This window comes from Palaemon carinicauda, chromosome 22 (assembly GCF_036898095.1).
Source record: "Palaemon carinicauda isolate YSFRI2023 chromosome 22, ASM3689809v2, whole genome shotgun sequence".
Classification (NCBI taxonomy): Eukaryota; Metazoa; Arthropoda; class Malacostraca; order Decapoda; family Palaemonidae; genus Palaemon; species Palaemon carinicauda.
Window position 1 is genome coordinate 13,703,466 of NC_090746.1, and position 26,465 is coordinate 13,729,930.

At 40.9% G+C, this 26,465-nt stretch overlaps 1 protein-coding gene and 1 long non-coding RNA gene across 4 annotated transcripts in view; one reads left to right on the top strand and one right to left on the bottom strand.

Annotated features, from left to right (window-relative positions):
* FIG4 (polyphosphoinositide phosphatase FIG4) overlaps window positions 1–16,878 on the bottom strand; it is a 229,237-nt gene extending 212,359 nt beyond the window's left edge. For both annotated transcript variants that reach the window (XM_068345978.1, XM_068345977.1), the window contains exons 1-2: window positions 16,640–16,878; window positions 6,483–6,601 (exon numbers count right to left, since the gene is read on the bottom strand). In XM_068345978.1, coding sequence (XP_068202079.1) covers window positions 6,483–6,560 — 78 coding nt within the window. In that variant the 5' untranslated portion in view covers window positions 6,561–6,601; window positions 16,640–16,878. The remainder of the gene's footprint in view (window positions 1–6,482; window positions 6,602–16,639) is intronic.
* Window positions 16,879–19,173: 2,295 nt separating this feature from the next.
* LOC137616329 (uncharacterized) overlaps window positions 19,174–26,465 on the top strand; it is a 63,554-nt gene continuing 56,262 nt past the window's right edge. Inside the window, exon 1 of one of the 2 annotated variants that reach the window (XR_011039395.1) lies at window positions 19,174–19,396. This is a non-coding gene — a long non-coding RNA (uncharacterized lncRNA). The remainder of the gene's footprint in view (window positions 19,397–26,465) is intronic. The other variant, XR_011039396.1, reaches the window with a different exon arrangement.

A 26,465-nucleotide genomic window follows, 5' to 3' on the forward strand; every position in this document is an offset into this window, starting at 1 on the left:
TGGCCTCCTGGGCCGATTTGTTCCTAATGCTACCATGTTTTTTGATCCAGCAGTTTGTTACTTGTGAATCTATGTGAATTAGTACTACTTTGTTTCTTAGTTTGTCTCTGAAGTGTTTTATACAGTAGATGCATGCAAGTAGTTCTCTAATGTTAATGTGCAGAGTATTCTCATTTTGTAGCCATGTATTATTAGTTGAGAGTATGCCATGTTCTCCTACTAATGCTCCACCCCAGCCAAAGTTGGATGCATCTGTGAATAGTTCTAGATCTACTTGATTCTTAGGAATGTTTATATCACTATACATGTTAGTCTGTTTCCATTCTCCTAGAAAGGATTTGAAAGAAGGAGGAATGATTCTATATCCTTTAGCAAAATATCTATGAAATCTGTGAAGGAATTTAAGATGGTATCTACCGTAAAAGGTGTAGTAGGAACAGAAGTTAAGTGATCCTATCAATCTTTGATATAATTTGAGGTCAGATCTGTTCAAGTTTGATACTGTATTGGCAAGTCTGATACATTTATCAATATTTTTCTGCATTGGTCTCATTGTTTTGTTTTCCAAGTTATAATGAACTCCCAAGAACTCTATCTTTTGCACTGGATGAATGACAGACTTTTTAATAGATATTTGCCAGCCCAGCTCTGTGAGCACTTCAATGACTATTTGGGTGTGAGCCTCGCATTTGTGAAAGTAATCTGCTAATATGAGTATATCATCTAAATAGTTAAAGATGAGAATATTATATTCCTTCCTAATGTATTTAACTACTGTGTACATTAGTTTGGAAAAGATGTAGGGAGCTGTCTTTAACCCGAAGGGAACAACCGTCCATTTGAATTTGCGCTTTCCTAATTTGAACGTTAAGAATCTTTGAGCACTTGAATGAAGGGGGACGTGCCAATAAGCGTCCTTTAAATCGAGTCTACATGCCCAGTTGTTTAAATGCAAATAAGGGAATAAAGTTTTAGGTTTCAGCATGGAGAAAGAAGGTTTTTTGATCATAGTATTAAGGCATTTCATATCGAAGATTAGGCGAATGCTCCCATCGGGTTTAAGCTTGTAAAATATGTGGTTAGAGTAGTAGAAAGAATTCCTGTTAATTTGTTCTATTACCCCTAGGTCTAGTAATCTGTTACATTCTCTCTCTAGTATCGTTCTCTTGCTAGAAGGATAATGTCTATCAACCCCTAATCTTTTCAAAGTCTTTTGAGCCTTATTTTTATTGATAAATGGGAGTCTCACACCCTTACTGATCAAGTTGCATGCAAAAGAAGAATTTGGGAGTTTTTGCCAATTTTTTAATTTATTTGTCAATGACCTACCTATCCCACTTACTGGAGGGGCGTGAGAGGTTTCCTTGGAGCTGGAGGCTTCTGAAGGGAAATTTAACTCTTCCAATATCATTGAATTGTTAGTGGGTACATTTGCCAAATTTTTATCTTTACTGTGTAGCTCCAGGTTATTTTCATCTTGGTCCGAGCAGGGCTCGATGGTATTAAGAATTAAAGAATTATTAGTTTTGTTTCTTATCTTTGACGTCTGAATTAATTGCTGTCTGTCCCCCTGTACTCCTTCCCCCTCTTCGGCCACCTCTCTTGATACCTCGCCTGTAGGGATTGAACCTATTCCTGAACCCAAAGCTTCCCCTGAAACCTCTGTAAGAGTTGAATTTCCCTCTGGGGTAGCCCTGATGCTTGCCAAAGTTGAACCTTCCACCTCTAGGGAAAATGTCCCCTCCTCTAGGAAGGGGACCGCCTCGAAAGCATGAAGCAATAGCTTTCCTATGATCATCTGATAAGACCCATATATCATTAGTTTCAGCTTTAATAATAGCATCTCTGGTATCTAAATTGAGGTTCCTGGGTAAAGTTCTACTTCTGAATGAGCGGATTAAACTTTTAATTAGATCAATGTGTTTCCTGAAAGGCCCAATTATCACTTTAGTAATGAAATCAATATCGTTAATCTTAGAGGGGTAAGCTAATTGCGCCAGAGCTGCATGCCCTTGAAAAGAAGATATAGCCATTTTAATGTTTTCAATATCAAAGTGAAATTTCTTCTTGAAATCTTCATTGAACAACCTGCCACTTGGCCAAAAGTTCAACTTTGGCAAATTTATTAATTTGAAAAGGTCTGCAAGTTCTTTATTATGATTACAAACAAAGAATTGATCATGAGAGTTCTTGTCTCCTTCACTTAATGTTAATGCAATTAGGGAGTCATTTAATTGTATTTTCCCATCTCTATGAATGGAGGGCACAGCATTGAAATTGTTAGATATATAAGTAGGAATAGGTTTGTTAAAAGTAAGTGGGTTAAATTCTTCATAGTCACTACTATCTTCATTATAAGTAGTAAATAATTCTTCATTTGCATTCTCAGGTAAATCTACTTTACGGCGAGGGCGCTTGGGAGGAGGAGTACTGTCATTCCTTTTTGCAGTCGAACCACCTCTGCAATAGGAATGAAAATCTAGACTCAAATTTGATAATAAAAGTTTGACTGATGTCTATAACATGGCTCATGAATTTACGAATCAGGATGGACAGCAGCAGACCTAGAAGGCTGAAGCCAGGCAATCGGGTTCTAGGCTCAAATGGCCTTCATCGGTTAATTCAGGTCAATCGGCATCCTCTCACTAATATTACATGCTTAAACTATATAGCCTCTACAGTAATAATCTTATATTATTAATATAGCCGACCTGTCAGAAATTCTTAAGACGCAGTTCCTCATGGTAAGGGGTAAACCATTATATCGAAAGGAAACGAGTGTGATATAAAATTCTACCCATTAGCTGAGGTAGGCGCAATTATACCGCCTTTGACAGGAACCCCTCCAGTTAAATGTCGACGATAGGATCTCGGTGGGATAGGCGCAAGCAGCGGCTAATAGGTAGCCTAGATTGACGTAGTATATTAAACTTAAAATAAGAAAAAGTTAGGCTACTCAACTCTTTGGAACGAAAGGCAAACCTAGTTAACACCTCACCTTACTGCATAAATTACCTTTGGCACATAAGTATTTAGCCCTAATAATGTTTAGGCTCACTTTACACATAGTTTAGGATTATATGATAATGTACTTCGGTCTCGAAATTTATGTATTTTCAAACTTTTACGATTATCACTACCGCACGGTCCGTACCGGCTCATTGTTTACCTTTTACTGCCATGCTCGTGACGTCATCAGTCTATATCCGCTGCTATCCAAGACGTTTTTTTATAAAAAAACAGAATATTAAACCTTACCCTTTCTCCACTAGTTTCATTAATGTTTGATTCTGTAATAATAACAATTGAAGAATTTCACTGTTGGAAGGTTCTTGGCTTGTTACTTCCGTTTTGGGACATCTCTTCCTTTTGGGTTGTGCCGGTAGAATATGGTCATCATCGCTAGTTTCGCTAAGATTATGCACATCTGCTGATACTACGACTTTTTTGGACATTTTAATTAGTTGATTAAGGCGTTGTCCCTCGTAACAATAATTAGGGGAGGGTTGTAGTAATGGTGAGGTGTAACAGGTGTTACCTGTGTCCTGTCAACTTCAAATATGGCGGGTTGGTTCCTGTCAACTCACATGTCTCTGGTAGCTCCGCCCCGATGGGCGTTGTTTGTGCCCGCTTATAGCTGTCGGGGGGAGGAGCCAGGGGTGTGTCATAGCAAAACCAGTGGGTCTGAAAGGCTGAAGCCTCTCTCTCTCTAGAACCTCTCGGTCACCGCATCACGTCGCTTCAGGATCGAGTTTGCCCACAAGTTCGAGACTTGGTGGGCCAGAAACTCAATGGTGCGCGTGCCCGAAAGGAGTTAGGTCTCCAAGGCCTTCCTGGTGCTCTCCTTAGACAGATCCTCGGAGAAGAAAATGACCTGACTGCTCTTGCTCCAGAAGACTCGCTAGGAAGCTCGCGTTGCGAAGTCCCCGCGATGGAACAATCCCCGCGCAAACGCGGAGATGGAGACGCGGGCGGGCGGGCGTGTGGGGGCACGGGCGAGGGTGCGCGTGGGCGCGTGGGCGAGTGTTGGCGCGTAGGCGAACGACGGAGCGCAGGCGAGCGATGGCGCACAGGGCGAGCAGGTGAGCGACTGCGCACGTGAGGTTGTGCGTGGGCGTGCAGGTGATCTTCTGCGATCAGGCTTGTGGGCGCGTGGGCGTGCTGGAGTGTGATGGCGCGCAGGCGATGGGGCGCGCAGACGCGCCGGAAATCGCTGGCGTGCATGTGCGCGATCTGGAGAAGACAGATGGGGCGCAGGATCAGCAGGCTTAGAAGCGCAAGAAGGAGACTGCTCGTGGGCGCGTCGTGTCTTGTCCACCTCTGGAATTGCGCACGGTAGGAGCTGGAACCTGTGGGCGCGAAGGTGACTGAGCGCAATGGCGCGTCGGCGAGGGTTGACGAGAGGGCGAGTTCCGAGGGCGCGCAGGTGAACGCTGGCAAGAAGGCGAAGGATGAGGCTTCCTTCCTACGACCATATCCGAAGATCGTGGGCGTGCGGGGTGAGCGATGGCGCGTAGTTACGCGCAGGCGTGCAGGGGAAGTTCGCTGGCGAGCTGGAGATAGTGGGCGCGCAGGAGATCGTCGGCGCGTAGGGTGCGTATCAGGATCAGGGCACGCAGATGTGCGCTGGCGAGGAGGAGATCGCTGGCATACAGGAGATCGCTGACGCGCAGGAGAGCGCTTGCAAGCAGGAAAGCGCTGGTGAGCAGGAGATCGATGGCGAGCAGGAGAGCGCTGGCGAGCAGGAGATCGATGGCGAGCAGGAGAGCGCTGACAAGTTGACTCTGCCATAGGAGATCGCTGGCGCGTTGTTTCCGGCACAGGATGACACTCAGCAACAGCAGGAACAGGAGAAGGCTTGCGCGTGACTGCGCGCAAGCGCGCAGGAGAGCGTGGGCGCACATGTAAAACCTGGCACTTAAGGGACTTGCTCACATTGTGAGACAAGCCCTTTTGCCCCGAAGGGACCAGTGCCCGTTGGATAACGGGGTGCGAGGGCGCCCACTGCGCATCAGCTGTCACGAACGGTGAAGGAGGGTCAGCAGGTCTGGCAGGCGTAGGAGATCGCGAACGATCTGCAGAGAGGTCCAGAGATGCGGCTGCAACGGTCGACACACGACCAGGAGGATCCTCTGCGGGGGACGGCGAGGGCGAGGAGCCGAAGAGGCTTAGACTTCTTCTTCCGTCGCCGGGAAAACCTCTCCCACTGGGAGGTAGACCACTCCCTGCACTCACTGCACACTTTATCCTTATCACACCGTTGACCTCTGCAGAACGGACACAAGGTGTGAGGGTCCGTCTCGACCGCCGACATGTAAGTCCCACAAGGGCGGTCGGGTAAACCAGGGCATTTCCGCATGATAAGGAGAGAGGCCAACTTCCAAACAGACAAACTGAAAGAGAAAGCAAAAAAAAATTAAGGCTGTCAATGCGAGGGTGAGAGCAGACACGTCTGACCATCACCCGAGCCAAAAGCGAAGTGAATCAGTTCACCGGTGTGTGAGGGGAGAGGGGTAGCTAGCTACCTCTCCCCTAAACCCCGCTAACTAGCGAGGGGGTAGTTAACCCTCGTTAAAATCTAATGGCTCGTCATTTCAGATACACCGAAAGTAATACCCTATTTAAATAGCGTGGTTTGTATTTCGGTTACGGAACAAATTAGAGATTGTAAGAAGGGCATCAAATGCTCCAAGCCCTTTATGAAAACCAAAATGTAAACTAGGGAACAGATGATTACCTTCAGCAATTCCAAGAGATAAAGTTTCACTTGCCATAGCCAGTGAATGTGGAAGAAGACGTCTGTCTCTAGCTACGGCCAAGATCAGAGCGAAGAAGGTATGAGTAAGGGGGGGCAGTGCTTTTCCTCGCTACCATTGGTAACAACTTAAACAGTGTTCGAAACCTCATTACAAGTTTTATAGAAATATGTCACATTGCACTAACATTCATCTCCATAATAAACAACGAAGGTTTGTATTTGTGAAGGAACAAATTAAAAGATTAATACAGCCAGTTGATAGTGCCGGGAGTACGTATGTACTCTCTGATGGCTAAAGACAATGTGACTACTCAGTAAGCTGGCAGGGGGAGGAGATATCAGCCCCTTGCTGGTAACTACCAACATCTTCTTGTTATACTATTCTGCTGAAATCATACTCCCATTAAAGGACAAATGCTTGTATTCATGTAAGAACTACCACCACTTCATGAGCAACATGGAGGATCCTTATCTAGTAGAATTCAAGCATAAAATCTAAAAGAGAGAGAGAGAGAGAGAGAGAGAGAGAGAGAGAGAGAGAGAGAGAGAGAGAGAGAGAGAGAGAGAGAGAGAGAGAGAGAGAGAGAGAGAGAGAGACTCTTTTTACTTTAACTCTGTTATTAAACAATCCAGAATTTTAATAAGTTTAACCATCTAAGACCTGCAATAAAAAGTTTATTAAGAAGTTATGGTTTACAGTTTGTATAATTAATCAATAACTTACTGCTTTTGTCTCGTATAAGGCCATTTTCTGAAGTCCATTGATAATTGGGAGAAACTGAATCTGGGTGTGGGATGCCATGGTAGCATGAATCTGAAGATACTATTGTAATCTGGGGCGTACTGTAATAAGAAATATCCAAAATGAGTTGGATGGTTAAAATAGAACATACATAGGATAACATGCGATTGAAAATTAATCACAAAATTTGTAACAGTTAAACTGAGGTACTTTAATGTATTTTTGTCTTACATAATGGTATAATATATAAACAAAATCTCAAATCGGCATTAAAACACAGATCAGTAGTCTAATGGAGATTATATTGAGTAAGAAATAAGGTATAAGAAGTAAAATAAGTGTAAAATAAATGTAAAATAAATTTGTATTTTTCCTACCTATGCAAACCCAATTCCTTTAAAATTCAGATATGTCTTCGCCCTAAAACAGCCATTAAATCGTTAACGTGGTAATTGGCTAAAGACAAACCAGTCACAGAATAGCTACTTTTCTTCTCAGGTTTGTATGGCTACAAAAAATAAAAATTACTTAGAAAAATGTTTTATTAACCCCCTCGTTTACAAACATTTTATCCTTTAAAATAGGATGATTCACTCATTGGTGGGAGAAAGTTCCTAAGAGACAGAGTAGAAGATTTGTTTTTTCTTTCCTGGACATGTCATCCTTCACGGTCCCAAACAGGAGCAAGATGATGACTAGAACAACTTCTCTATAACTAATCATAAGGCTGTAGAAGCTGTTCAATTCTCAGCCAGTACAGACTTAAAAGGAAACCAATAGAGTACTAATAGACAGAAAATCTAGCTCTGTAACAGACAGATACCATCAATGTCAAACCAGGTACTGTACATCAAGAGAAAGAGAAATGTTTGGCAAGACACTGACCCACCATCCATATTATTATTATTATTACTTGCTAAGCTACAACCCTAGTTGGAAAAGAATGATGCTATAAGTCGAGGGGGCTCCAACAGGGAAAATACCCCAATGAGGGAAGGAAACAAAGAAATATAAAATATTTTAAGAACAGTAACAATATCAAAATAAATATTTCCTATATAAACTATAAAAATTTAAACAAAACAAGAGGAAGATACACAAGATAGGATTGTGTGCCCGAGTGTACCCTCAAGCAAGAGAGCTCTAACCCAAGACAGTGGGAGACCATGGTACAAAGGCTATGGCACTACCCAAGACTACAGATTGATTGATTGATTGAAAGTTTTCTGGCATCCTGACATCTGAGGTCATTGATGCCGATACCATTTACTGTATATGAAAATTAAAAGATAATTCGATTAAAACCATAAAAATTAAGAAGTCATTACAATAGTTAAATAGTTTTCAGAAGACCTGCTTCTGAAATAAATCTAAAAATTCCGCTCTCATAGTAAGACACATCATGTCCAAGAATCTTGGCAAGGATAAACCTGCCATCCTCACCTCGAGCCTCAAACAGATATCTATTTCTTAAGTTAGTAAAATTAGGGCATTCGGTCAACAAATGCCTCACTGTTAAAGGTACTAAACAGTCCTCGCAATACGGTTGGTGTTGGCCCTTCAGCAGAAACTCGTGTCTCAACCGTGTGTGACCAATACGGAGACGACAAAGAGTCGTCTCCCATTTTCGAGGTATCATGTTATACCTCCAAGGTGATATGATATTTGTTACTTCCCTCATTTTCTTGCCATCTTGACTATCCCAGTGCTGTTGCCATTTATCACAAACCAATTTCTTGATGTAAGGTAGGAAATCGTTACACGGAATGGGATACCTCCTTGGTAGCAGCTCGGATGCCGCATTCTTCGCCAGTAAATCTGCCTTCTCATTCCCAGACACACCTACATGTGCTGGAACCCAACAAAATCGAACTGTTATACCTTTCCGTCCAATAATAAAAAGCCATTCTAAAATCTTTAAAACTAGAGGGTTACTAGAATTAAAAACTTCTAAAGCTTGAAGAACACTCCTTGCATCACTAAAAATTGTAAAATTACCCTCCTTTTCCAAAGCTATTTTCTCAATAGCGGTTAATATGCCATACAGTTCGGCAGTAAATATGGAAGCTGTTAGAGGAAGTGCACCTCTACAATTAAAATCATTACTATGTACTCCAAATCCAAGGTCTGACAGGTGGAAGGTCGGCGTATCCTTTAAAAGGACGACCTTCCACCGAAGGGGATCGCGAACGATCCGCAGAGAGATCCAGGGCTGTAGCAGGAACAGTTGGAGATCGATGACGAGACTCCTCTGCGGCGGACTGCAACGATGACGTTGAACCGAAGAGGCGCCTCCTCACACCCTTGTGAGGTGAAGGAAGGCCTCTCCGGCGAAGAGGAAGGCGAGCTTTACGCCGTATGCGCCCTCTGGGGGCCGTTGGGTCAGCGAGCTGACCGTCAACAGTCCTCCGAAGAGGAGTCTCTGTGAGTGAACTCCCCCAAGGGAGAGAATCACCGGCAGGAGAGACTGTTGGACTTAGTTCCTCCCTCGAAGGTTGAGCAGAGGGAGAAACTAAGCCTTCAGCTACAGCAGGTTGAGCAGTTGCAGAGGTCGAAGATACTGCATCGGAAGCCTCTGGCACCACAACCTCGATGATAGAAAGAGGATCAACCTCTGCTAAAGTCGGCGATTGCTTGACAGCGGCACCCAACCGGATCATGTCAAACAAGGCTTCCTTGGAGGGCGAACCTTCGAGCCCCAAGGAAGACCAAAGCTGGAATAAATCATTAGTACTCACATTAATATTCAATTCCACCCCCGGGGGAGGAGGTGGAGCTGCCTCGCTAGGGGAGGCAACGCCATCTCCCGAACCCCGAGGTTGGGAAACAGAACTATGGCCTACGCTACCACTCGACGGTCTCCCGGAAGAAACCGATCGAGCGGGAGCTTCGGAGGAGGTTTGGGCAACGGAAGAAGAGTCCTTGGGATTTTCTCTTTTCAAAGAAACCTTTGAAGGAGAAATATCCCGCCTGGACTTCTTCTTCCGTCGCCGAGAAAACCTCTCCCACTGGGAGGTAGACCACTCCCTACACTCACCACACTTATTAGTTCTATCACACCGTTGGCCCCTACAATAAGGACAAAGGGTGTGAGGGTCCGTCTCGACCGCTGACATAAACGTACCACAAGGGCGGTCGGGTAATCCAGGACACTTGCGCATGATAGCAGAGGCCAACTTCACAAACACACCTGTAGGAGAGAAAGCCAAAAGGCATTAATGGCTGTCAGAGAGGCAAGGATGAGAGCGGACACGTCCGACTACCACCCGAGCTGAGAGCAAAGTGAGCTCAAGCACAGGTGTGTGTGAGGGGGGGGGGGGGTAGCAAGCTACCCTCCCTACCCAACGCTAACTAGCGGTGGAGTAGTAAACCCTCATCAAAATTCTAATGGCTCGTCATTTCAGCTACTCCGAAAGTAATAACCCCTATTAAATAGCGTGGTTTGTATGTCAGTTACGGAACAAATAATCATTGAAGGACTCACTAGGCTCTTGGGCCAAATAAAAAAACTCGAGCCACTTCACCGCTTGGTTAGAAGCTTTCACTACCATTTGCTTAACCGCATTGAATGCCCCTTCGGTAGACAGGGCACTCCACTGGGCATCAGTATACCTAGAATCGAGGTCACGTTGCAATATCGGAACACAATGCAGCCTTATATGATGAACTGCCTCGTTAGGCTTCAACTTACAGAGTTGCAACCAACACTCCATTGACCGTCTCCAAGACCTGAAGGCTGCAGGGGACACCTCAGCCTCGCACTTTTCCGGAGCTGCAGACGAAGGGATCCTTGGTTGGGGGACATTGGTACCCTATAGTGACAACGCTGTTATCTCGGCAAGAAGATTCTGGATGGCTTGTTGCTAGGTTTGTAACACGTGGTGAGCCTGCAGCATGGAAGCCGGTGATATCCTGACGCCAGTTCCAGAGGTTCCTGTCCTTGCAATCCTGCCCCTAGGGGATGCAAATGAGGGTCGTCTCGACGGTGGTGCCATGCCGTGCCACGGTTATTACTGTAGGTCCTCTTTTTATTTTCATTCACTGCGCCATGTTGGATCTTAAGCTAGGCAAGATCAGGAAATGATGGTCAGTGTGGTTTCGTATCTTCATTACAACTGATACACAGTGGAAGGAAATACAGATAGCCCGTGACGTGGACAATGACGTCACTTATGTGGGAGGTGCTTAGGTGCTGCAAGCAGCCTCATCTTACATCTTACAATAGGTTATACGGTTCTTTGTGTCACAATTGAGCGAGATCATGAATAATAAGCTCAAGTAACGTTGGAGCTGACCGTAGATTGGAAAATTTTCTTATTATTTATGAATTGAGGCACTCCTGTGCTATGTTAGGATGGAACATTTTTTTTATTTCTATTAATTAAAGTACAGTACAGTGAACCCTCATTTATCGCGGTAGATAGGTTCCAGACCCGGCCGCGATAGGTGAAAATCCGCGAAGTAGTGACATCATATTTACCTATTTATTTAACATGTATATTCGGACTTTTAAAACCTTCCCTTGTACGTAGTACTGTTAACAAACCACCCTTTAATGTACAGAACACTTAATGCATGTACTACAGCACCCTAAACTAAAACAAGCACAAATATTAAAGGCGATTTTATATCATGCGTTTCCTAAACACCTAAAAAGCACGATAAAAAATGGCAACCAATGTTTTGTTTACGTTCATCTCTGATCATAATGAAGAAACAAACTCATTTAGTGTACACATATATGTATAGGTTAGTTTTTGCATCGATTATATTGATTATACAGTATGTTGATTTTTTTATTACCAATGTTTTACGTACTTAATTTTTCTTAGGACTTCCAAATGAAATGTTTTTCTTTATGACACCGCCTGAAACGACGGCGTCATAAAGTACTGTACGCTCAGTAAACAACCATGCTCAGAACAAAGAAGGCATTTAACGCGCATGATGAAAGTGATAAATAATGATATTTACAGTAAAAGCATTTACAAAATATGTTATTAGTACAAATATAATTTACCGTATCTATATAAAATCATACAGTACATACTGTACGTAGCAAAGCAGGAAAACAATTTACGAGAGAGAGAGAGAGAGAGAGAGAGAGAGAGAGAGAGAGAGAGAGAGAGAGAGAGAGAGAGAGAGAGATTGTTTTACGTACGTGCAAATGTAAATTTTAAACAAAAAAAATATGATAGGTTACAACATGTAGACTTTTAAAACCTTCCCTTTAACTTAATGCATACAGTACTAAACTATAAAACAGGCACAAATATTAGAATGTGAGAATATTAAAGTAAAAAATACAGATTGTTACTGTACTCACCACGAAAGAAGTTGAAGAAAAACTTGAATGATGGCGGCGATGAATTTGCTGCACAGTAGAAATGATGATGATGAAGCTGATGATGTGTTCCACTGTGCAGCCAGGTAGTATTTTACGTCTCTTCAGACGGAGGTGTCTTTTCCTGGGACACCTCTTCAACTTCTTCCTAGGAAACTTCTTCAATTTCTTCCGAAGGCGTACTAGCAGGAGGAACTGGCTCTTTTTTGCGAAGCTGGAAGAACATTGTGATCGGAAGTTGTTGCCGCTGCTTCTTTTTTCGATCTAAGAGCATCTTGTAGGGAGTCATTATGTCATCAACCTTGTTGCAGAATTGCATCGACCGAACCATATCCTCGTCCCACTCTTGCAACATTTCTTTCAACTCCTTCGCATGGTTGCAGGCCTTGGCAAGCCGTTCTAATGTTAAGCCCGTTTCTTCGACATTTTCTTGGGTCTCTTCCTGGGTTTCACTCTCTTCTTCGCTTGCCGATTTCGTCAGGTCTTCGAGGTCTGCGTCAGTTAGGGGCTGGGAATGGCAGTCCAACAACTCGTCGACGTCTTCAGTCGTCATGTCGCCAAACCCGTCACCTCCAATTATGGCAGCCAACTGCACAGATTTGCGTATTGCAGAGTGTTGGATTTCAGCAGGTGTAAATCCCTCGTCGTCGTAAACAATCTGGGGCCACAACTTCTTCCAGCTCGCATTCACGGTTGCAGGTTTCATCTCTTGCAGTGCCTTCTGAATATTCTGCAGGCACGTGGCTATGGTGTACTGCCGCCAGTACGCCTTCAAGTTAAAATCTTCATCCTCATTATCTTGGGCAGCATCCACACACGCAACGAGGTCCGCCAAGGTATTCTTCGTGTAGAGGGCCTTGAACGCCCTGATAACCCCCTGGTCCATCGGTTGAATTAATGACGTGGTGTTGGGTGGCAGGAACTCAACCTGAATGCCCTCATGCGACAGGTCAGTTGCGTGTCCACCAGCGTTATCCATAAGGAGAAGGATCTTGAATGGCAAGCCCTTCTCTAAGAGATATTTGCTGACTTGCGGGATAAAACACTGATGGAACCAGTTGGAGGTCAGCATCTTCGTAATCCATGCTTTTTGATTATGCATCCAGTACACGGGAAGGAGATTCTTATTTTTATTTTTCAAAGCGCGAGGATTTTTCGACTTATAAATAAGCCCCGGCTTTAGCAAAAATCCAGCAGCATTGCCACACATCACGAGGGTAACGCGATCCTTGAATGCTTTAAAGCCAGAGGCTTTGGCTTCCTCTTTGAACAGGAAAGTTCGCGACGGCATTCTCTTCCAAAACAAGCCGGTCTCATCCATATTAAAGACTTGTTCCGGTTTGTATCCACCTTCGGCGATAATATTCTTGAATGTCTGGTTCGCGTAAGTTTCAGCAGCGGCAGTGTCAGCCGAAGCAGCCTGGTTGAGGATCATCTGCATCATCATCTTCTTCAGCATGGTTGCCGTCGTCGTCTTGAGGTTCCTTTGCAGCAAAATTCTCATACAAGCTCAAAGCCTTTGTTCGGATGGTGTTCGTACCCAAGGCTATGTTCTTCTTCCGGCAGTCGGCAATCCACACAGCTAAAGCACCTTCCATGCGTACGATCGTTTTATTACGCGTTGTAACGACTCGCTTCGCTGATCTGCTAAAGGTGATTGCAGCCGTCTTTCTAATGTTCGCCTCGTCCTTCTTGATATAGCGAACAGTAGATTCGTTGATCCCAAAATGGCGCGCAGCGGACGCGTAACTTCTACCATCTTTTAACATATCGAGAAGCGTAACCTCCTCAGCAATCGTCATCATCCTTCGGTGGCGTTTAGGCTCACTACCAGCCTTAGTAGAAGCAGAACGCTTGGGAGGCATTGTACAGTAGGATTTGACAAAAAGTTCAACTTAAAAAGGTCGCACACAGCACAGATTAAACTTCACAAACTTAAGAACGTCTACTCAGCGATACGCGGTAAGAGAAAGTGGACGACCCGAGAACCTAGATGCTGGAAGCTGGAGATGCGGGCAAAACACCAATCACAGGCTAGATAACAAAACTTGAGTTCTGATTCGTCATCTATCAGCGCTTGAACCAATCACAACCCGTCTTACAGTATATGATGCGTAGGTTACCAACTCAAAGTACAAGATACCCCGCGCATACCGTACGTACAGTATTAATAATAATAATAAATAATGATAATAATACAGTACTGTAATAATAATAATAATGATAATAATAATAACAATCATAATTTTATCAACAACAACAACAATAATAATAATAATAACAATAATAATAATAGCTTTACATATGCTACAGTATTTTATTCTTTTGTAGGATGTGTGTGTCTCTCTCTCTCTCTCTCTCTCTCTCTCTCTCTCTCTCTCTCTCTCTCTCTCTCTCTCGTACGCTTATTCGAAATGTGATTTTTGCAACAAAGAATATTATTGGATGCAGTACTACGTACATATACATACAAAAGATTCATGGAAAAGAAGCACATCCATTACATTTGTAGTACGTACAGTAGTATCCATCAGCAGCCTTACACCATGCTAATATTATATGACTGCATCTGATTTGCGTTTCATGTTCGATTTAATTTTACTACGTACTGTATACAGTACTGAATTATCATATGATAATAATACAGTAATAATAATAATAATGATAATAATGATAATAATAATAACAATAATAATTTTATTAACAACAACAACAACAATAATAATAATAATAACAATAATACACGTAATAGCTTTACGTATGCTATTTTATTCTTTTGTAGGATGTGTGTCTGTCTCTCTCTCTCTCTCTCTCTCTCTCTCTCTCTCTCTCTCTCTCTCTCTCTCTCTCTCGTACGCTTATTCGAAATGTGATTTTTGCAACAAAGAATATTATTGGATGCAGTACTACGTACGTATACATACAAAAGAATCACCTGACAGAGATACCAAGTAGTATAGTAGCCATCAGTAGCCTTACACCATTCTAATATGGTATGACTGCATCTGATTTGCATTTCATGTTCGATTTAATTTTACTACGTACTGTATACAGTACTGTATTATCGTATGATCACATTCTCTTTTCGTGTTTTATTTCTTTCTGTGCTGAATTATATATCATATGTAATGCAATGAACAATCAGTAAGAGCAGATATTACTAATTACAGTAAACAAAATATCGTATTTGGGGGTCTAGATTTCGCGGTATTTTCGAAATTTCCGGAAAATCCGCGATATGTATATATATATGGGTTATGGAAAAAACCCGCGAAGTGGTGAATCCACGATGGTCGAACCGCGAAGTAGCGAGGGTTCACTGTACTCTTATGTCTCTTACATTGGGAGGATCCTTGGGGTTATTACCCATTGGTCTTTTTCACTGGCTTAGTTTAGATGGCCTCCCTGTATTTTCAATGACTTTTGACTCCCTCAGTCAGGCTAAAGGGAGACAAGAGCCATAGGTTAGCAAGCACCCAAGCATACTTAAGGTTAGGTTACATTAGTTAAAACTCATCCCGGTAATCCCAATTGCTACAATTATGTGCTTTAGATGAATTTCCCAGATTTTTACTGACTGCACGCATGAATTATATATTCTTACAACTGGTTATGTTGTGTACGGTACCTGTAATCCCAAACAGATTCTCACTTGGATCCCCATGATTTTAACATTTAAATGTTGGCAAACTAGAAATGGTTAGGGTAAGGCCACACCAAATGCGATGAGCAAGAAGGTTGCAGAGAATTGGTTTCTGCGTCAATTTGAAAGGTATCTCATATGGATGACCACACTTGACACTAGGCAGTCGCTGCTAAGCAATATAACATGTTTTAAGATACTGCAGTGGTTCCCCGGCTTCTTGACCAAAGACCACACAATTTTCCGTCAGATAATGGTATTCCTGATCAGAAGGAATGCTTCGACTAACGAGTGTGATGCGTTGGAGGGTTGAGTTTCTGGTGTGGCCGTGTGTCGCTTTTTTGCTGATTTGCTGTCCAAGTCATGTATCTTCCTCGATGCATGCTGGCTACTGTGTCGCCGTACCATTAGGGTTGGCTGCAGATAAGTGGTATCTGGTATCTCACAAGTGATAAGTGCATTAGGTTAGGGGCTAGTGACGGGTGTTTAATGGCAAGGCTCCCGACAATGTATGAATGCATTCACTATGTATTGTTATTTCTGATTAACTAAGGTTGTGTTGCAGGAGCCTTTGTATATCAGTGGCCAGTTCCTCCAGCGAGCATAAAATATGGACACCATCTAACCTAAACTTACCCCCTAACCTAACCTACTTACCGAATGAGAGGGGGGCTAACCCTACCGTTGCAGCCCCCTTATGGCGGGTTTACACAGTTGAATGGTTTGTCAAACGCAGTTTGACAGACAAGTGTTAGAAGTGATGTTCGAACGTGTGAACGGGGTATTTGGTTGTCGAACACGTTCATCGAACGCTTCGAAGAAATTCAGTTCTCGCCCGACTTTTATGGGTGGGGCTTCCTTGTCCACAAAACTTATGCATTTGTGGCTGACTCCACCTCTTCGAACCATTTGACAAGCAGGTTCGACCGTATAAACACTGCTTTACACTGCCGTATTCTAATTCAGCCGCCATCATACATACAGGTGGCCGTTACCATACATACACCCCGAGTTGCTTTTGTAGGTGATCTATCCGTAGGGATGGTTTGCACCAGCAATAACTAACATACAGTACAGTCAAAGGTTGCCATGTAATTCACTACAAAAATACCGTATACCAGACGAAAATATGAAAAAATACTAATCACGTACCTGAACATAAATTTGTGCAATTCTATCACTACCTGTAAATGTTTGTCACTGTTACTTCAGACATTTCATATTTCTGTTCAAATGATTGTATAATCTACAGTCAAAATAATTATGACAATCTGAAATCGTTCAATTCATATGACAGATAAGGGAGATTGGCAAAATTCCTTGTTGATGTCAGATGACTCTATTATGACACTTCGCAACTCCTCCTCCCTAGTCCTACTCGAATGTAAACCAACCAATAGCTCCCCGATGTCAGCTGATTTGTTGACATTTTAAAAACAATGAGGTCGTTTCTTATTTAATTAGCAATTCTCCCCAAATTATTATTATTATTATTATTATTATTATTATTTGCTAAGCTACAACCATAGTTGGAAAAGCAGGATGCTATAAGCCCAGGGTCCCTAACAGGGAAAATAGCCCATTGAGGAAAGGAAACAAGGAAAAATAAAATATTTTAAGAAAAGTAACAATAAAATAAATATTTCCTTTATAAACTATAAAAACTTTAACAAAATAAGTGGAAAAGAAATAAGATAGAATAGTGTGCCTGAATGTACCCTCAAGCAAGGGAACTCTAACCCACGACAGTGGAAGACCATGGTACAGAAGCTATGGCACTACCCAAGAACAATGGTTTGATATTGGATTGGTCTTCTCCTAGAAGAGCTGCTAACTATAACTGAAGAGTCTCTTCTATCCTTACCAAGAGGAAAGTACCCACCCCTTGGGTGAAGAAGTATTGTTTGTTTATCTCAGTGTTGTCAAGTGTATGAGAATAGAGGAGAATCTGTAAAGAATAAGCCAGACTATTCGGTGTATGTGTAAGCAAAGGGAAAGAAACGTAAACAGAGAGAAGGGTCCACTGTAGCACTGTCTGACCAGTCAAAGGACCCCATAAGTCTCTAAAGATAGTATCTCAACGGGTGGCTGGTGTCCTGGCCAAGAGGTTTCTTTATAATCAGGGGCCCATATTTTTGGATGGACTTGACGTCATCTCCAGAAACTTACAGACCTTATTTTTTGACAGGAGTAACACCTCCCATTACATAATCAAGAGAAGGTTTTTAGTTGATTTTTGTAGGCCTATGTCCTATAGAAAAAAATGGACAAAAGAGAAAACTGAAAATTTTTTACTTTTATTGGATATTGCAATAATTTTCTGCGAATAGGGGTTGAATATAGTTGGGAGCTCGAAAAAGCACAGTGAATGTGATTTAAAATGTTTTATACATTATCCACAAAATAAAATCAACTCAGAATTTGAGTGAAAATTAGAAGACTATGTGCTTTCAACACTTGGATGGTGTAGTGAGGCAAATAATACAAAAGAGTATATGATTAGCTGTAATAGAAAAAAAAAATAAAAGCAATGTCATAGAATTAGGGAAGTTAGAAACACCAACCAAAGAAGTTTTCCGATATATTAGACAGGATTTGGAAGCTTGGGAGAGAGGGGGTAATATTATGGAAGTTGTGAAGCTGTCTGTGTAGGAGGTAACTATAGTCCATTTCTTTTAGCGATGCAGATTTGCACAGACTCGCAGCGGTGCCCTTTTAGCTCGGAAAAGTTTCCTGATCGCTGATTGCTTAAAACTTTTCCGAACTAAAAGGGCACTGCTGCGAGTCGGTGCAAATCTGCATCGCTAAAAGAAATTGACTATAGTGAGAATGAATTTTCTGCAGATTACAGTGCTTTGCACATACTGCAGGTCTTCTTGTAGTGTGTCCAAAATCACAGCGTTGTGGAGCGAGGAACCTGGAACCTGAAAATAAGTTCAAATAATAGGTGACCAAAACTGACAATAGTAAGGTGTTGTCTCAACTGATTATAAGGTAAAACGTGAAAAAAGTAAAGATTCAGAATTTCATAATTAATTTTGTTATGGTCCAGGTAAAATAAGTTCAAGCGCGATAGAGTGGTCGCAAACTTATTTTGCGGAGTGGGACCAGAAACTGAGTAATAGGAACTTATTTAAAACTAAAAAAAAAGATGAAATGGTAAAAGAAAAAAAGCTAACTTAACATATTCAGTCATGGAGAAAAGTTGTAGTAAAGCACAAATGAGATTTTTTTTTCAAAGTATTGCGTTGCCATCTATTTCATATTGAATAAACATTATAAATTTGACAGAAACTGAAATAGAGAGATTACAAAGGATAACAAAGCTTGATTACTGTATTCTATCTTATTTCTCTTCCTCTTGGTTTGTTAAAGTTTTTATAGTTTATATAGGTGATACTTATTTTAATCTTGTTGCTCTTCTTACAATATTTCATTTTTCTTTGTTTCATTTTCTCACTGAGCGATTTTTCCCTGTTGGAGCCCATGGGCTTATAGCATCCTGTTCTTCCAACTTGGGTTGTAGCTTAGCAAGTAATAATAAGGATAACAATAAGTAATTACAGTAGTGGGTAAAAGCTAAGAAGCTTTGCACCTACTTACTATGTGATTGAGTTGCCTCACACCTATTTTGCGGTCTTCTTAGGAAAAGAGGTGAGCCACCGTGAGGCAGTCCATTCCGAACGTCCCGAACCAGGATCAGGTCCTCCACGTGGTTTCGTTACTTCGTGGCAGCGTGTGTTACAGATTTTTGAAGTTTGTCTTTGACCTTTTGTCTGTTCAAATGATGTCTGTACAATCTGTGAACTCGTCAACAATCATCACACTGAGATTAACTCAATATGAAAAAGCAGAAACCCAACATCGTACCGTGAAATATGATAGGCTTGCGACTTAATTCCCAAGTTAGTAAGTCGCCAAGTGTTTTTACCAATGTGTTCTTTAGATACTGCCTTCCACTCTCCAGTATCTATCCATTATTATTATTATTATTAGGTAAATTTTTAGTTTCAGCCAAATTTGGAAAAATGCAATAAAAATATATTTGTTGCATCAGAAATAGTGTGGTTTCAATGAATTTAACGTTTATTTTGACTGCAAACCAACCGATTTAGAGATTTACTATGTATACCCTAGTTCATCCCACCAATTAGGGGGGACACCCTTTGGGAACCGGGGTTTTGGGTGGGGGAAGGGGGGGGGAGGGTGTTGGGGCATTGAATGATATTTGCAATAAATGAATAATTAATGTTCCAGCACCCCTCCCCCATACCCCTAACTAGGCCTACCGGGGGGAGGGGGGTAGGGCCCCCCAGCGACCCCCCCTTAAAGCCACAGTAATTTTCAGGGCACCACAGAACCTAACAAACCCACCTAACCTAACCTAGGGGCCCTGTACCCCTACCGGGGGGGGGCTTCGCCCCCCCTGCGACCCCCCCTTATGGCCACAGTAATTTTCAAGGCACCACAGAACCTAACAAACCCACCTAACCTAACCTAGGGGCCCTGTACCCCTACCGGGGGGGGGGGCTTCGACCCCCCTGCGACCCCCCCTTATGGCCACAGTAATTTTCAAGGCACCACAGAACCTAACAAACCCACCTAACCTAACCTAGGGGCCCTGTACCCCTACCGGGGGGGGGGCTTCGCCCCCCCCCTGCGACCCCCCCTTAAGGCCACAGTAATTTTCAGGGCACCACAGAACCTAACAAACCCACCTAACCTAACCTAGGGGCCCTGTACCCCTACCGGGGGGGCTTCGCCCCCCCTGCGACCCCCCTTTAACCAGGGGTAAATTTGAATATATATATTTTGTTAAATCACTTCTTACCTTAAACGGAAGATGACGATGAAGATGTGGAAGGTTGTGGTTGACCCTCCTTTACAGATTTGGTACAATACCACACATGTCTATCCTCACGAAAATGTAAAGGCGTATCACATTTACCACACTGGACACTTAAAGGTAATACGGAATGCTCCCTTAGAAAACGATTCACTACTTCAGGAGTTCCATTATAATTCCCATGAAATCGGCCGATCACATCATAATAGGAATAACGACATATTTCACACAACCGTACCGAAGGATCCATGACAGTTAAGTGACGTGTGCTGAAAATATAGAAACCGAAACTTTTGAAAACCGAAAACAAACGACAATCACGGGTTTCTCCCATAATGAAATAGGGAAAAAAACAAAATACTATCGTTTACAATGTTATATTGCACGAAAAACAGATCCTTGAAACAAGACTGAGAGACCAATGAATCGTCCAATAATAACCCTTGAAAAGAACCCAGTAGTATTTAGATTGGAGGAGCGACATTAGTGGGAGGAGCAAATGCGCATTCAAGCAAATATTGTCACATTACGCAATGGGGCGGAGCCAAGTAAGATGAAAACAGACATACAAACGAACAAGAGCTAGGTCCCGTGGCAGCGTAAAGGTATACAGAACACTTAGAAATAAAATGCAGACCTACAATAACTGAAATAATTATCTCTGTAAGTAGACATCAGCGTCAATAATGTATTGAGAGAAAGTTTTTTGTTATCACATGCTTTACTAGGAAAATATATTAATATAATACATTTCCCAATTTGGTTGAATCTAAAACTTTACCTATTAATAATAATAATAATAATAATAATAATAATAATGTTTATTGGACAAAAAATATTTACATTCAAAGATTTACAAAAAGAAAAAAAGACTCAGTCCAAGCCCATGTGGAGCAGAGCTCTTCGGGCAATAATACAACAAAATAATATCATCAATTAAGTAAAAATAAAAAATAAAGTAAATATGGATATAGATATACAAAATGTACGCATACATATACATAATCATATGTATACAAATAGATACATATAAATGAGAATCTTAGCCTAAAAACAAATGGAAATGCATATTTATATGATAAGGAAAGATGGTATATGAAAGCTAATGGTATATACATTGAAAAAATTGTAGATATTAAGCAAAAAACTCAGTAAAAGAACTAGTTTTACAAATAAAAAAATATTCTAAACAATGAAACATACTTGCGTTGTGGTTAGGTAGGCAAGTATAAATATTTATTAATAAAGCTTAATACCCAGATAACAGGAGATTTGTATATGATTTCTTAAAAGACCGAACGCTAAGCAGTGCCTTTAGATAAGCGGGCAGAGTATTCCAAAGTTTAATACCTTGGTATAGATACGATTGCTCGCATCTATTAATACGTATGAAAGGGAGAGTTAAGTTTGAATTTCTTGTTCCATATGGATGAACTGATTGTTCCTGAATTATTTTTCGTCTTAAATCTGGAAATTTGTTCAAAATAAGTGTTTGGAACATCATATTCATTAAGGAGAGCTTATAATTGTCTTCCAGCTTCAATATCGAGAGAGACCGGAAAAGTGGCGATGTATGAGCTAAGTAATCACTGGAGCTTATGATTCTTACCAGTCTTTTTTGAATTACAATTAATGGTTGCAAGACATTTCTACTACTACTCCCCCACGCCGTATTGCAGTAATTTAGGTGAGGAGATACTAACGAGTGATACAATTGTTTTATAATATATAAGGGGAAATACTCTTTTAATCTATATATGATACCCATTACTTTGGCAATTTTATTAACTGTCATATTTACATGCTCACAGAAAGTTAGTTTATTATCAAGAATTATCCCTAAAAATTTACCACTGGACTTCTGATCCAGAGTGTGATTTCCTATAGAAACCCTTATGTTATCAGGAACTCTTCGTAGAGAAAAGATTATGAAGTATGTCTTTCTTTCATTTAAGGTTAACTTATTTGCTAGTAGCCAGTTTTTTACATGAGTTAAATCATTGGTTAGTGTATCACAGAGGGAGTAGATATTTTTATGTCTAAAGTGAAGCGTAGTGTCATCGGCAAAGAGTATGGAGCTTAACCTACCTACTGATCGAGGTAGATCATTGATATAGGCGAGGAAAAATAACGGTCCTAGGACTGATCCCTGGGGAACACCTATTTTGACATCCATAACCTCTGAGAGATGGCCATCGAGGGTCACAAATTGTTTACGACTCGTTAAGTAGGATTTTAGTAAGAGTAACGCATTTCCACGTATTCCATAATGTTCGAGCTTTTTAAGCAGCACATCATGAGACACTGTGTCAAAGGCTTTACTCAAATCTAAAAAGACCGCACCAAGGTATTCATTTTTATTCATCGCATTGTAGATATTTTCAAGAATATTATTATGGGTGTATGTATGATGACGGCCGACTGAAATTACGGCTGTGGAAGGACAATGCCTAATATGTATACAGCCAAGTGTATTAGGTAATTTTCTGTAGATTCATTTCCATATTTACTAGTGATTGAAAATGCAAATCCGGGGTGTATTTATGAAAGCGGGAAGCTGTATGTATTATTAGAATACGGCAGTGGAATACCGCTAGCAGGGTGACGTTAGCCCCACGTTAGGTATGTAGGGAAGGACACAATTTGTAGGTTAGGTTGGGGGGAAGTTGATGTCCATTTTTAATTCACACGGAAGGAACTTGCCGCTGATATACAAAGGCTCCGAAAATCCTTAGCGTGGTTCTAATTGTGCAGTAGTATAGGTTATAATTTTTTTTTTTATATTAAAACAAGTAGCCTTTGTATATCAGCGGCCAGTTCCTCCTGCGTGCATAGAAAAGGGGAATTTTATTTCAAATTTCTGGCCGCTTGTAAGACGTGGTCCGTTGTTCTGCAAAAGCTTCACATAAGGACTCTACCTTACATAAATCTCCCCACCTAACCTAATCTTTAAGCTGTGTCATTACCTAACAGGTTAGTGCCCCCTGTGACCCCCCTTACATTGCCTTACTCTTAGCCAGCCATCCCTGTGCATACAGGTGGCCGCTATCTTACATACACCTGTAAAACAATATCTTTTATGGCTTTAAAAACTGGACATGTGGTGTTGTTTAAGTGTTATTAACATTTTGTGGCAGAAAATCATTTTTTTTTTCATTTAGGTGGGTTGACTACTATAACCGGAAAACTGTGGTTTTGCATTAAGTAGTGACATCAATGATTTTTGAAAACTAAAGAATATACTGTGTACCAGTCTAATTGAATATATAAATAATTTGTAAACCTTGTTTAGCCTGTCATCATGAAAACCAGTCATTGAAATAAAAAAAGCAAAAGTAATCAAAATCGAGTCATGATAATTAAACACGGGAGCTTTTCGTAACAATGTTCATCGTAATATATATAAATCCATACTTAATTGAGCTAAATATTTATTGGTTTTTTGGTTTCCGAGTGCTCTCTTCACTCGCTATTAAACATTACATTACTCCTCTGTAAATAATCCTGCATTTAATGGTGTATTTTGAAAGAATCTGACCATGTATTCCTGAGGTAAAGCTGTTTTAGAGCCTTTGTGTAATGATGGACAGGTCTTCCCACATGCATAGAAAATGGGAATTTTCCCATTTTCTAGTCGTTCGTATGCTGTTGTATTACCAAAGCTGTATTCATTGTTCTGCAAAACCTCTACACAAGAACACCACCGAACCTAAACTTCCCCACCCAATCTACCTACAAGCTGTGTCCTTGCCTACTTACCTGAAGGGAGGGGCTACTAACCCCCTGTAGATTGCCATATTCTTATCTTGCCCTGTGTTTGATTCGTAATCCATTTCACTCCAAGCATATTTTGTAAAGGAAAAACATTTTACAATAAGAAATTTTATACTTTCCCTGCTAACTGTATTCACTCATATATTAACGGAATGAAACATAGCTGTACATTGGTTCAGGTTCAACTTTGGGGATAAGGTATTGCATTATCAACGGTGCCATTTCTTGAAGTCTGAAGCCACTAAAGTTGTAATCTTTGGGTGGTATTTACTTCGTTTCAACTTTTTTTTTTTTTTTGTAGTGGATAGGATGAACCGAAAATTACCACATAAGGAATATGGTGTTGGGTCAGAACAGGACTTTCAGAATCGTGGGTGATCATACTTGACTAATTCCAGAAATTCTATTGGTTTACACCCAATATCCTTCAAATACAGTCAGTCCTGGGTCCTCGCGTGTCATATTAGGTAATAAAGACAGGTGCGAAAAGTAAGAATCTGTGTATACTTGTTGCCCTTGTGTGGGATAACCCCTAATCCTACCATTTATTTTTACTTAGTTTCTACCACAGTACTGTATAAGTATTTTGTAATTGATTGAAAATAGTTAAGTTTATAGTGCATGTCCACAGGTGTACACTATGTACTGGACACTGTAAGGCTACAGTACAGTACGTAACACTACAGTAGTTATCGGGACACTTTTAATAACAAAGCACTTGTTCCTATCTAATATAAACCTAATGATACTGTAGTGTACAGTGGAACCTCTACACACGAACGTATCTACATCCGAATTTTCCAACATCCGAAGTAAAATTCGAGCAATTTTTCGACACACGAAGTAAGCAATTTTCGTCGTACAGGTTGTATCCGAATTTTTCGACACGCGAAGTACAATTCGAACACGTTCCTGCTCTACACCCAAATTTTTTTTCGACACCCGAAGTAAACAATACCCGTACGCGTAGATGGTACTCATAGCACCGGATGTATATTTTATTTCCGCCGATAGAAGGCAGCACCTCGGAAGGACCCTCAATTAGCGTGGCTTGGGTAATTCCTCTGTTCTCGTCGGCTTTGTGGGGTTGTGCCCTGTGCGTTCTGCTATTAACTGTAATTTAATCATGATTTTTTACGTACAGCCTTTTACGGTTTTTTACGTAAAGCATGGGTCCTAAAAGGCTTAGTTTCGCAAGTGGTAGTGATAGTGGTGAGAAAAGGAAGAAGGAAATGCTTTCTTTAGAAGTAAAGCAAGAATTTATTGAAAAGCATGAGCCACGTCCGTGTGAGTGAACTTGCAAAAGAATATGGCTGGACTTTCTAAGGTAAAGTGACGCTAAAAACCCGTTTCTTATTTATTATTTCTTGATAATTATTCTTTTTTACATGTCTATTATCTACAGTAATTTAGAGTGCATATTGTCATGTGTAATTATGTGTAGTAATTTATTAAGGAGTTATCATAGGTTTTTGGGCTCAACCACGGATTAATCCAATTTCAATGTATTCTTATGGGAAAATTCGTTTCTACATCCGAACATTTTCGACACCCGAAGTCGGTTGTGGAATGGATTAAATTCGTATGTAAAGGTACCACTGTATACTGTAATATATGTACAGTACTATCACTACAGTATAGCTTAACTGTACTAAAAGTGTTTGCCATTTTCGTTCAGACAACTGGCTCTGTTTGACAACTCACTGGACACGTAGCCTACATTTACCTATGGTAGAGTACAGTACATGTAGTAATTTATGTACAGTACTGTATAGTTGATTAACAGTACTATGGATTACTGTAATACTGTACTGTACAATATGTGTAAAATCATGCTGCATTAATGTTAAGTGAATGTACAGTACTCTATAGTATAGTGCTATTTAAAATGATCATTAATATTATTATTACTTGCTAAGCCACAACCTTAGTTGGAAAAGCGGGATGCTATACGTCCAAGGGCTCCAACAAGGATAAAATAGCTCAGTGAGGGAAGGAAATAAAATAGCTCAGTGAGGGAAGGGAATAAATAAACCACAAGAGAAGCAACCAACAATCAAAATAAAGAAATAGCCCAGTCAGTAAAGGAAACAAGGAAAAATGAAATATTTTAAGAACAGTAACAACATTAAGATAAATACCACCTATATAAACTATAAAAACTTTAACAAAATGAGAGGAAGGGAAACAAAATAGAACAGTGCTCCGGAGTGCACCCTCAAGCAAGAGAACTATATCACACTAAAATACAAGCTCATAATATCACCCTCAAGAATAGCTAGGAGATTATTTTAAAAATTTTCTATTTGGTACTTTTGATATTTCATCCTGGGTATCGTGACTTTCAAACAGCAACGT